Source organism: Camarhynchus parvulus, chromosome 4A (genome assembly GCF_901933205.1).
Source record: "Camarhynchus parvulus chromosome 4A, STF_HiC, whole genome shotgun sequence".
NCBI lineage: Eukaryota > Metazoa > Chordata > Aves > Passeriformes > Thraupidae > Camarhynchus > Camarhynchus parvulus.
This window is the reverse complement of record NC_044600.1, coordinates 18,509,876-18,519,301: the sequence shown is the minus strand read 5'-3', so window position 1 is coordinate 18,519,301 and position 9,426 is coordinate 18,509,876. Positions and strand designations below refer to the sequence as shown.

The following is a 9,426-nucleotide window of genomic DNA, read 5'->3' as shown; positions in this document are numbered from 1 at the left end:
TGAAGGACGGGAGGGTCCCCCCGAGCATGGCTTTGCCTACCAGCACCCCAAAAAAGGCGAGCACAGAGCCTGATGCCCCAAAGTGCCACCCTGCACCTTAACACAGGGTGACAGCACCCCCAAAGAGCGCCCTGTCCCCCTAAAGGGCACCTCCCGAGAGCCCCCCCGTGCCCCCAGAGGAAACCCTGACACACACTGCTAGCACCCTGTGCCCCCAAGGGACCCCCAGTCTCTGGCTGAGGGTGCCCACAGCACCCCCAGTGACACCCCCGAGGGTGCCCACAGGTGCGTGCAGGGGAGCCCCGGGGTCCCGGGGCAGTGCCGGGGGTGACGAGGAGCCGGTTTGGGCAGGGGGTCCCCGTGGCACCTCATGCCGGGAGCCCCACGCGTGTCCCGGGTGGGGTTCGGGGTCCCCCTTGTCCCTCGGCTGTCCCTCGGTCCCGCTGGCCGTGCTGCGGGCGGGGCCGGGCCGGGCCCTTTAAGAAGCTCCACCCTCGGCCGAGCCCAGGTGGCGCCACGGGGCTTTTCAAATGGTGACAAAATTCCCAAATCCTCCAAAAGTAGGATTTTTTCATTTCTGTAAGGAGTATTTTTTATCTTTTCTTTGTAATTTTTCTCCCTGGAATGGGACATCTTTCATGCAAAATCCCCAAAAAGCTTCAACTGAGGAATTTAGATATTTTTTTTTCCTTAATATTCCTTAGAGTTCTATATCTGGGTTGTTCATCAGGATGATGAAGAGAACTGGGATGAGGCTGGAGCCTTGTGGCACGCCAGTAATGACAGGTGCCAGGCTGGTGTCACCCCACTCTGTCATCCTCTGTGCCCAACCCAGGAGCCAGCTGCTGCCCATCCCATGTGTTTATCCAGCTGCAGCCTGGACAATTTTGTCCAGAAGGACCCTGGGAGAGACAGGATCAAAGCTTTGCTGGGGATACCCTGTTGTGGAAGGAAATCAGGCTGGACAAGCAGCACTTTTCCCTCATGGAGCTGTGACCAATGACTGGGTTGTTCTCCAGGTGTCTTCCAATACTTCCCAGAATCATCTTTTCCATGATTTTACTGGGCACTGAAGTGAGACTGACAGGCCTCTGGGTTCCAGGGTCCTCCTTCTTGCGCTTCTGGAAAATCAGGACAACAGTCCCCAGTTTCCAGCCAGCTGGGACCTCCTGGAGTCCCAAGACCATTCAAAATCATCAAGAGAAGCTTTGTGATGGCATCAGCAACTCTTGGAGGATTCTCAGATGAATCCCACCAGGTCCCATAGGGATTTGGAGGGATCCAGCTGGAGCAGGAGATCCTGCACAAGTTCATTCAAGATCATTCCTGCAGTCCTGCTCGTCCAGCTCAGGGCACTGGGACTCCCTTGGTCCATCCTCTGGACACAGAATGCCTTGAACAGCTCTGCCTTGTCCCTGTCCCCTGTGGGAGGTGACATCCTCACCCACCCAGGCCAATCCATGCTATTCCTACAGTGCCTCTTGCCATTAATAGGTTTGAACAGGCATTTCCCACCTGGCAGCTTTCCTGCCCAGGCCTGCAGGGTGGGGTGGCTGTGCCAGGGGCAGTCCCAGCCCTTCACCTGTGCCCAGCCAGACTCTCCCTCAGGCCATGGGGTCAGGGACCACCTCAGGCCAGGGACAAGCTCTGCCCATGGCACATCTGGCTGGTGGATGGGAAGCTGAGGAAAAGCACTTTCCCAAGCAGCTGTGAGTTGTTTTCAGGGGTCACAGGTCCCTGAAGTGCTCCCCCAGCCCCTCCTCACACCAGTTCCCCCATCCCCACACAGCCAGGGCAAAGCACCAGCTCAGAGGGAGTCTGGGAGCTCCACACAGAGACTGCCCTGAGCATGGGAGGTGTCATGGTCCCCATCACCCAACAGCTCAGAGCATCCAACCCCAAATCCTGACACCCTCCCAGCAACCAGGGGGGTTGGCTGGGGATGATGAAGAAACACTCCTCAAAAACCATTATTAAAAAGCAAAGCATGTGGCCACAGCCGCTGGTTTAACTTAGAAACACTTCAAGTGGCCCAGAGTCTTCCAAAAAACCCGAGAGCTGCTGGCCCTCGTCCCCCCCACCCTGTCCCACCCCCTTGTAGAATTCCATAAAAGAAAAGTTCCATGTTCCACAAAGTTTCCATTTGTGTGGTGGTGATGGTGGTCTTGTTTGTGGGTCACTGTTGGGTTGTTTCCCCCTTTCTTGATTCCTCTTTTCCTCCTGGTTCTCTGCACATCCAGCACTTCCCATGAAGCCCAGCACGTGCTCAGGGACACACAGAGAGGTGATGTCCCTTCTCCTGCTGGGACAGTCTGGGGATGGAGCAGGACTGGCCATCAGCTCCTCCAGGGGCGCCCATCACCCCCTGCCCCCCGTCCTTGCCACGGCTCCCAGGCACTGGGAGGGGCAGGGAGCACATGGGGCACAACAACGGGCAGGAGGCTGAAGAGCCGGAGGCAGCTGCTGGGTGAATTCCAGGTGAGGAGTCAAGGAGCCTCCAGGCGAGGACAAACCCAGGAATAAAAACAGCTGGGGTCAAGAGAGAAGGGGCAGCAGTCCAGAATCCATTGTTTGCCGTCCCGTGTCCCGTGCCGTGCCGGCGGGGCTCCTGCAGCGGGCACGGCCCGGCCCCGGCGCTCCCGCAGTCCCCGCCCCGCCCCGCAGGAGCCGCGGGGTGCGGATGGATGGAGGGAGGGAGGCGCTGCCCGCTCCCAGCGCGGCGGGCACCGCTCACATCATGACGTGCCGCCGGCGGTGCAGGGCCAGGTGGTCGGAGCGGGAGAAGCTGCGGTCGCAGTCCGAGCAGCGGAAGGGTTTGATGCCCGTGTGCTTGCGGAAGTGCCGGGTGAGCTCGTCCGAGCGGGCGAACTTCCAGGTGCAGCCTTCCCACGTGCATTTGTAGGGCTTCTCGCCTGTGCAGGGGAGCACCGAGGGGTCAGCACCGCCACAACGAGCCCCCAAAGCCTTCACAGGAATTCCCAACGGGGAATCCCTCGGCACCCCCACCCAGCACTCCCAAAGGGCCACCCAGGGCCACAGCACCATCCCATGGGGAATGCAGGGACACCAATCCCAGCCCTACCTGTGTGTATCCTCCGGTGGGCTTTGAGGTGGGAGCTTTTGGTGTAGACCTTATTGCAGCCCTCGAAGTCGCACTGGTGGATGCGCCGCTTCTTCAGGTCCGGGGAGTCGGCCCTGGGCCCCCGCGCCGCCGGCCTGCCGGGAGCAGGGAGAGCTGAGCCACGGCCCACAGCCCACGGGGGCTCAGGGGGGCTCAGGGGGGGCTCAGGGCCATAAAGGGAGGGGAGGCACAGGCAGGAGGACACTCACTCTCTCGGCAGGTCCTGGAAGGGCGCCGGGCCGCTCTCGGAGGCGCTGTCCTCGCTGTCGCTGTTCATGTCCATGGGGTACACGGAGCCAGGGTCCATTTTCACTGGAGGGGTCCGGGAAAGAAAAGCTTTAGGGCACAGAGAGGCGAGGGGTGAGCACAGAACAGAGACATCCCCAAAACATCCACCCCACATCAGGGTGCAGCCTTCCCCCTGCTCCTGCAGTGCTCCTGGCACAGCCTGTCCCTACAGAGAATAAAATCCAACTGGGTAGATGGAGAACCCCCAAAGGGAGAAAACAACTTGGGGGCACCACTTTTGGCTGCCTGCCCCTGCCCAGAGCAGGGCAGATCCAGGTCCCCCATCCTGGATAAGGTGGGAAGCTGGGAATGTCCTGGGAAAGGGGATTGTGGGGGGCACAGAGAGCAGCTGGGCTGAAACCAGAGCTGCTGGCAGCAGGCAGCCAGTGGGAAGGGCAGGGCAGGCTGCCAGCAGCAGGATGGGTGGAGAACAGGCAGTGCCATGCCCTGTGTGTCCCTGCCCTCCCCATGTCCCCTGGGGGGCACAGGCTGGGGGCTGAGAGGCTTTGTATGAAAGTGGCACACAGCAGTGGCAGGGACACTCCACAGTGAAAAATGAGATCCCCCTCGAGGCTGCCCCTCCACGAGGCAGGACAGACACCCTCCACCCCCCAGATTCCAGCGTTCCGCCCAGGTGCCCTTACCAGACCCAGCGTTCTTGCCGTCCCCCCCGATGAGGGGCACGGTAATGGCGGTGACGCCGTCCGTGGGCACGGTGGTGTAGACGACGGGGAGGGACTGCACCACCACGGGGATGGTCTGCAGGTTGCCCATCTTGCTGGGCAGGTTGACGGAGGGGATGGTGTGGATGACGTGGAGGATCTGCTGCCCGCCGCTGCCCTGCGTGGAGGCCAGGATGGAGCCGGGTGAGAGGACAGCCGGGATGGCCGAGGTGGAGCTGAGACCGGAGGGCGGGATGGACACGGTGCTGGGAGCGGGAAGCGGGGGAGCCACCAGCATGGGGGAAGACTGGACCGAGGTGGAGGGCGGTGGCGGCGGGGCCGAGGCTGGAGCCACCTTGGATTTATTGAGGGAGAGATCGACGGGCTCGGCCTGGGGCTGGCTGCAGTCGCTGGCCAGCAGCTCCTCGGGGGGCTCCGTCTTGATGTCGGCCAGCAGCACCGGGGGGTCGAGGGGGCCCTCAGCCAGCAGCGCCGACGAGCTCATGGCGGGCGTCGCCTTCCCCTGGCCCTGCAAGAGACCCGCAGTCCGTGAGGAGCCAGGGAAACTGAGGCACGGGGCGGGGGCGAAGGGGTTTTTTTAACGGGCTCTCACCAACCAACCGACCGGGGCGGCGCCTCGGGGCGGCTCCGGCGGGGCGTGGGGCCACCCGGGGGTCGCCAGGCCGGGCATGGCGGGGCCCGCCCGTGCTCTGAGGCAGGGCCGGGCCCGCCCGTCCCTCACGGACCCGCCCGGCCCCTCACGGCGGCGGCCGCGCGCGCCGAGGGCGGGAACCGCAGGCCCCGCCCCCCCGCCCGCGCCTTTGTGCCGGGACGGCCCCGCCCCCACGGGCGAGGCGGGGCGGGGGGCGTGTCCCGCGCGCGGGGCGGTGGCGGCCCCGCCCCGCTCCTTCCCCCGCGCCTTAAAGGGGCCGCGCCCCCCGGCCCGCGCGCCCCCGCCCGGGGTCACTCACGCACTGACCCGCGGGGCTCCCACGCGTGTCCGCCGCGCCCGCAGCTCCCCCCCGCCGCCCGCAGCACCATCTCCCGGGCCGCGCCGCCCGAGGTGCGAACGGCCCCGCGGCTCCACCTGGGCTCGGCCGCGGGTGGAGCTTCTTAAAGGGCCCGGCCCGGCCCCCGCGGGAGGCACCGGGCACGGCCCCACCCGCGGCACGGCCGGCGCTGGGCCCCCGCGGGACCGCGACACCACCGAGGGACGAGCGGGACCCCCGGCCGCACCGCACCCCGCGCTGGGTCCCGGGGCACGCGTGGGGACAAGCGGTGCGGGGAACCCCCGGCCGAACGAGCTCCTCGTCACCCCCGCGCTGCCCCGGGACCCCCGGCGCTGCCCCCGGCCCCCGCACGTACCTGCCCACGCAGGGACCGTCCCCGCCCGCGGAGCCCCCACGCACCGGCCTCGCGCGGCGGCCCCGGCCCCGCCACACCCAGCGCCGCGCCCCCGCAGAACACGCCCGGCCCCGCCCGGGGGGGGCGGCGGCTACAGCGCACCCCCGCCACCGGCACCGGCACCGAGCCCCGGCACCGAACCCCCCCGGCACCGGCACCGAGCCCAAAGTACCGGCACCGAACCCCCGGCACCGGCACCGAGCCCCCGGCACCGAACCCCCGATACCGGCACCGAGCCCAAAGTACCGGCACCGAACCCCCCGGCACCGGCACCCCCCCCGGCACCGGCACCGAGCCCCCGGCACCGAACCCCCATACCCACCGAGCCCAAAGTACCGGCAACAACCCCCTACGCCCGAGCCCGCACACCCCCCCGGCACCGGCACCGAGCCCCCGGCACCGAACCCCCGATACCGGCACCGAGCCCAAAGTACCGGCAACGAACCCCCCCGATACCGGCACCGAGCCCAAGCACCGGCACCGAACCCCCGGCACCGGCACCGAGCCCAAGCACCGGCACCGAACCCCCCGGCGCCACCACAGGGTCCTCGGCACCGGCACCGAACCCCCCCATTACCGGCACCGAGCCCCCGCTCACACACGGAGCCCCGAATTCACCGTCCCCATAAAACCGGGTTCCCCCAAAGCACCCCCACACTCAGGGCCGGGATCCCCCGCGAACCCCCGCACCCAGCCAGGGACCCCCGCAACAGACGGACAGAGCCACGGAACCCCCAAACAGAGCCCCCCGCGAATCACCCGCAGGTACAGCCGGGAGCCCCCCAAACACACCCCAAAAAGAGCCAGAGACATCGCCCCCCCCCCAGAACCCACCTCGTCACCTGGGGACCCCCCAACGCACAGAGCCCCTCCAAACACACGGTATAGACCCAAACACCCCCAAACACAGACAGAGACCCCCCAGGACCCACATATTGGGGCGACCCCCCCAACACAAACACTCAGCCAAGGACCCCCAAAACACCCCCCTCACACGCTCACAAACTACCAGCGCCCCCCAAAAAACCTCCACTCTCAGGCAGGGACCCCCATAGACCCCCCCCCAAACCCAGGGACCCCCAAAACCCTCCCCAACAAGGAGAGACACCCGTCGAACACCCCTCGCTCTGTCAGGGACCCCCTCCAACACATCCCCAGGTCCTCAAAGCACCCCCTCCAGCCAGACCCCCCCCAAAAACACACCAGGGGACACCCCCACACAGACACACAACTGCCCCCCGCACCTGGGGACCGCAGTGTCCCCCCAGAGCCCCCCAGGACCGGCTCCTCACACCCGGGGGGTCCCCACAAACAGGCTCATTGAGGGGGGGTGCAAAAGGGACACCCCGTCCTCCCCTGGGGGACCCTCCCTTACCCAAATTTGGGGGTCCATTGCACCCCAAAGCCCCGCGGGGGTAGGGGGTGCGGGATGGGGCAGCTGAGTGGGCGGGGGGGGCTCGTTGCCCCCCAAATTCCACCACTGCTGACCCTCCCCCCCTTTATGGGTGAACTGAATTCCTCCGTCCTCAGCCCGGTGCACCCCAAAGCCAGCCAGGGGTGCGGGGTGGGCGCTCGGGCCCCCCCCTCAAACCCACATGTCTGGGGGTGCTGTGCACCCCTCCCAACACTTTGTGTCCCTCACTCCAAGGCAATAATTGGTGCTCCCCGTTTTTAGCCTAACCAGCTTAAGGAGGCATTTCGGGTGACCTTGGGCGGGGGGGTGAGCGTGGGAACACGCCCTCCACAGCCCCCCCCCCCACCGCTTTGTCCCCTCCGTGTCCCCAGCCCCTCCCCCCGCTGCGTGTCCCCCACCCGTGGGCGTGGGGGGGTCACACCCCGCCGCCGCCGCCACACCCCCCCGTGGAATTTCCTCCGCGCTCCACCCTCCGCCGGCGGCGGCTGGGGACACGGTGGGGGGGGCACGGAGGGAACACGGAGCGGGGACCCCCGTGGGGTGAGGGGGCACGGGGGGGCTGGAGCCCGAGCGGGGCCTGTCCCTTTAAGAGCAAAGGGCGTGGGAGGGGAGGGCAGGGCGGGGCCGCTGTGACCTCCCGGCCGCGGGGGGGCGCCCTGCCCGGAAGCGCGCGCGGCGCACGGGGTGGGGGGGGCACCCCACGCGCGACCCCCGCGTGAGGGGCGAGGGGGGAGGGGAGGCCTGAGGGGCGCGGGGGGCGGGGCCCTCCCCCCCATCCCTCCCCTCCCTCCCTCCCCTGTCCCCTCCCCCCGTCCGACCCCGCGCTCCCATCCCCCCCCCCGGCCCCCTCAGGCCCCCACGCGCGCCCCCCGCGCCCCCGGCCCCACGCACCGTCCCCCGCGCCTCCTCCGAGCGCATCCCCGGCCGCCGCCGCCGCCGCTGCCCCCGGGGCGGTGCCGGGTGGGGCGGGGTGGGGCCCCCACGGGCGGGGAGGGGCCGCGTGGGGCGGAGCTCCCCTCCCCCACCCTCTTTTTTTTGGGGTGGGGGTGCCCCGCCCTTGAGATGACATCATCGGCAGCCAATGGGCGGCTCCCCTCGCATCCGGCGTTGCCATGGGAACGCGCAGGATTTGGGGGAGGGGGGTTGGACCCCAACTTGTTCCCACCCCCCCACACGGAGTGCGCCCCAAAATCGGGGGGGGGGCGGTGCTGGAGGCCTCAGCCCGGGGGAGCTCGTGGCGCTGATGAGGGGGAGCACAGCCCCCCCACTGGGGGTCTGGGGCTCTCCTGCACCTCCACCCACAGGCGCTGGAGCACCCCCAAACGCGAGCACCCACAGTGCCCTGGGGGCGCTGCCTGCACTGCCCCCGTCCCTGCCTCCCAAGCCCCCCAGGTGTGTGGGGCACCCCCTCAGCACCCCGGGGGGGTCTCCCAGGGTGGCAGGGTCCCGGCAGAGCTGGGGGAGCCTCTCCAGGGGCTGCAGCCGTGGGGGGCTCTGGGGGTCCCCTGGCCCCTTCCTGGGGGGGTCTGGGGTGGAACTGCCAGTGGGAATCCACCCCCACGCTCCCTGGACCCCCCTGGTTTTCCAGCCCTGGTCCCAAGGGACATGGCTCCTCCCATCGCTGTGTCTCCAGCCTCGCGGTGTCCCCAGCCTTGAGATGTCCCCACCCTGCTCTGAGTTTGCCAGGCTGGGTTAATCACCCCCATAACCCCCCAAATCCAGGACCCCCTGCCCCCAGCCCTGACCCAGCTCATCCCCAGGGATGGGAAATCCTGCGGATGGGGACTCAGCCAGGTGTCCCCTACTCACGATGTCCCTGCCAGGGGTGACTCCAGGAGCAGGTCATGGCCACCAAGGCGGTGACCTTGGCACACACAGAGCTCATCCAGGGTGAGGAGGGACCCCCGTGACCCCCACTTCTGCCAAGCCACCACACCATACGCAACCAGCACCAAACCGACCTCGTTTTGGCAAAAAAAACCCTCTCCCTCCTCAGGAAACACCAGGGAGGCCCCAGGACAGGCTCAGGTAGGGACCCTCCCTCGGCCAACTTTCCCTGGGGAGCTTTTGGGGGCCCTGCACCCAAAGCACCCCGAGCCCAGTGTCACCGAGCTGAAGGACCAGCAGCAGGCACAGGTGACCTCCCAAAAAGCACAGAAGAAATGGGGGAGCAGGGCAGGGGTTGCCCCCAAGGCCCCCTCTCCTGCTCCCCAGGGATGGATTTGGGCAGGAGGGGCAGGGAATGGTGCAGATGCTCCTCACGAGGTGCCCAAGGCACAGTTCAGCAGGGACAGTTCAGGGTGACTTTGGAGACTCCGTGACCCCTGGATGGGTTGGAGGAGCTGGTTCCAGCTGGGCAGCAGAGTGTGGCCACCACAGCCCCATGTCCACCCCCCCAGCAGCTCCTGGGGACAATTCTGTGCCACTAAGGAGGAAAAACAAGTGGAAGCATCCCCAGGGAGACCCTCAGGAACTGTTGACCCTACACAGCTCATCCTGGGGGAAACAGCCTGGGCCTGACCCCACTGGAGCCATCC

The 9,426-nt window shown here is 67.1% G+C and overlaps 1 protein-coding gene across 6 annotated transcripts; it reads right to left on the bottom strand.

Annotated features, from left to right (window-relative positions):
* Positions 1–1,973: 1,973 nt before the first annotated feature.
* Positions 1,974–7,831, bottom strand: LOC115914933 (Krueppel-like factor 8). Of its 6 annotated transcripts, none has more exons than XM_030967814.1 (5): positions 7,781–7,831; positions 4,054–4,600; positions 3,331–3,457; positions 3,083–3,216; positions 1,974–2,912 (listed from the first exon to the last, which is right to left on the bottom strand). In XM_030967814.1, the coding sequence occupies exons 1-5, from the start codon at positions 7,805–7,807 to the stop codon at positions 2,731–2,733; spliced, it is 1,017 nt and encodes a 338-aa protein (XP_030823674.1). In that variant the 5' UTR covers positions 7,808–7,831; the 3' UTR covers positions 1,974–2,730. The 6 variants fall into 6 exon arrangements, with proteins under 6 accessions (XP_030823674.1, XP_030823675.1, XP_030823676.1 ...); XM_030967815.1 differs by lacking the exon at positions 7,781–7,831 and adding an exon at positions 5,437–5,506; XM_030967816.1 differs by lacking the exon at positions 7,781–7,831 and adding an exon at positions 5,051–5,143.
* Positions 7,832–9,426: the final 1,595 nt, after the last annotated feature.

Excerpts from the sequence above, each read along its gene's own strand:
- LOC115914933 (XM_030967812.1), bottom strand. The coding sequence starts at position 4,762 with ATGCCCGGCCTGGCGACCCCCGGGTGGCCCCACGCCCCGCCGGAGCCG. Across the intron at positions 3,217-3,330 it reads TTCCAGGACCTGCCGAGAGA|GCCGGCGGCGCGGGGGCCCA; the intron begins GTGAGTGTCCTC and ends TGCTCCCGGCAG. Across the intron at positions 2,913-3,082 it reads CCACCGGAGGATACACACAG|GCGAGAAGCCCTACAAATGC; the intron begins GTAGGGCTGGGA and ends TCCCCTGCACAG.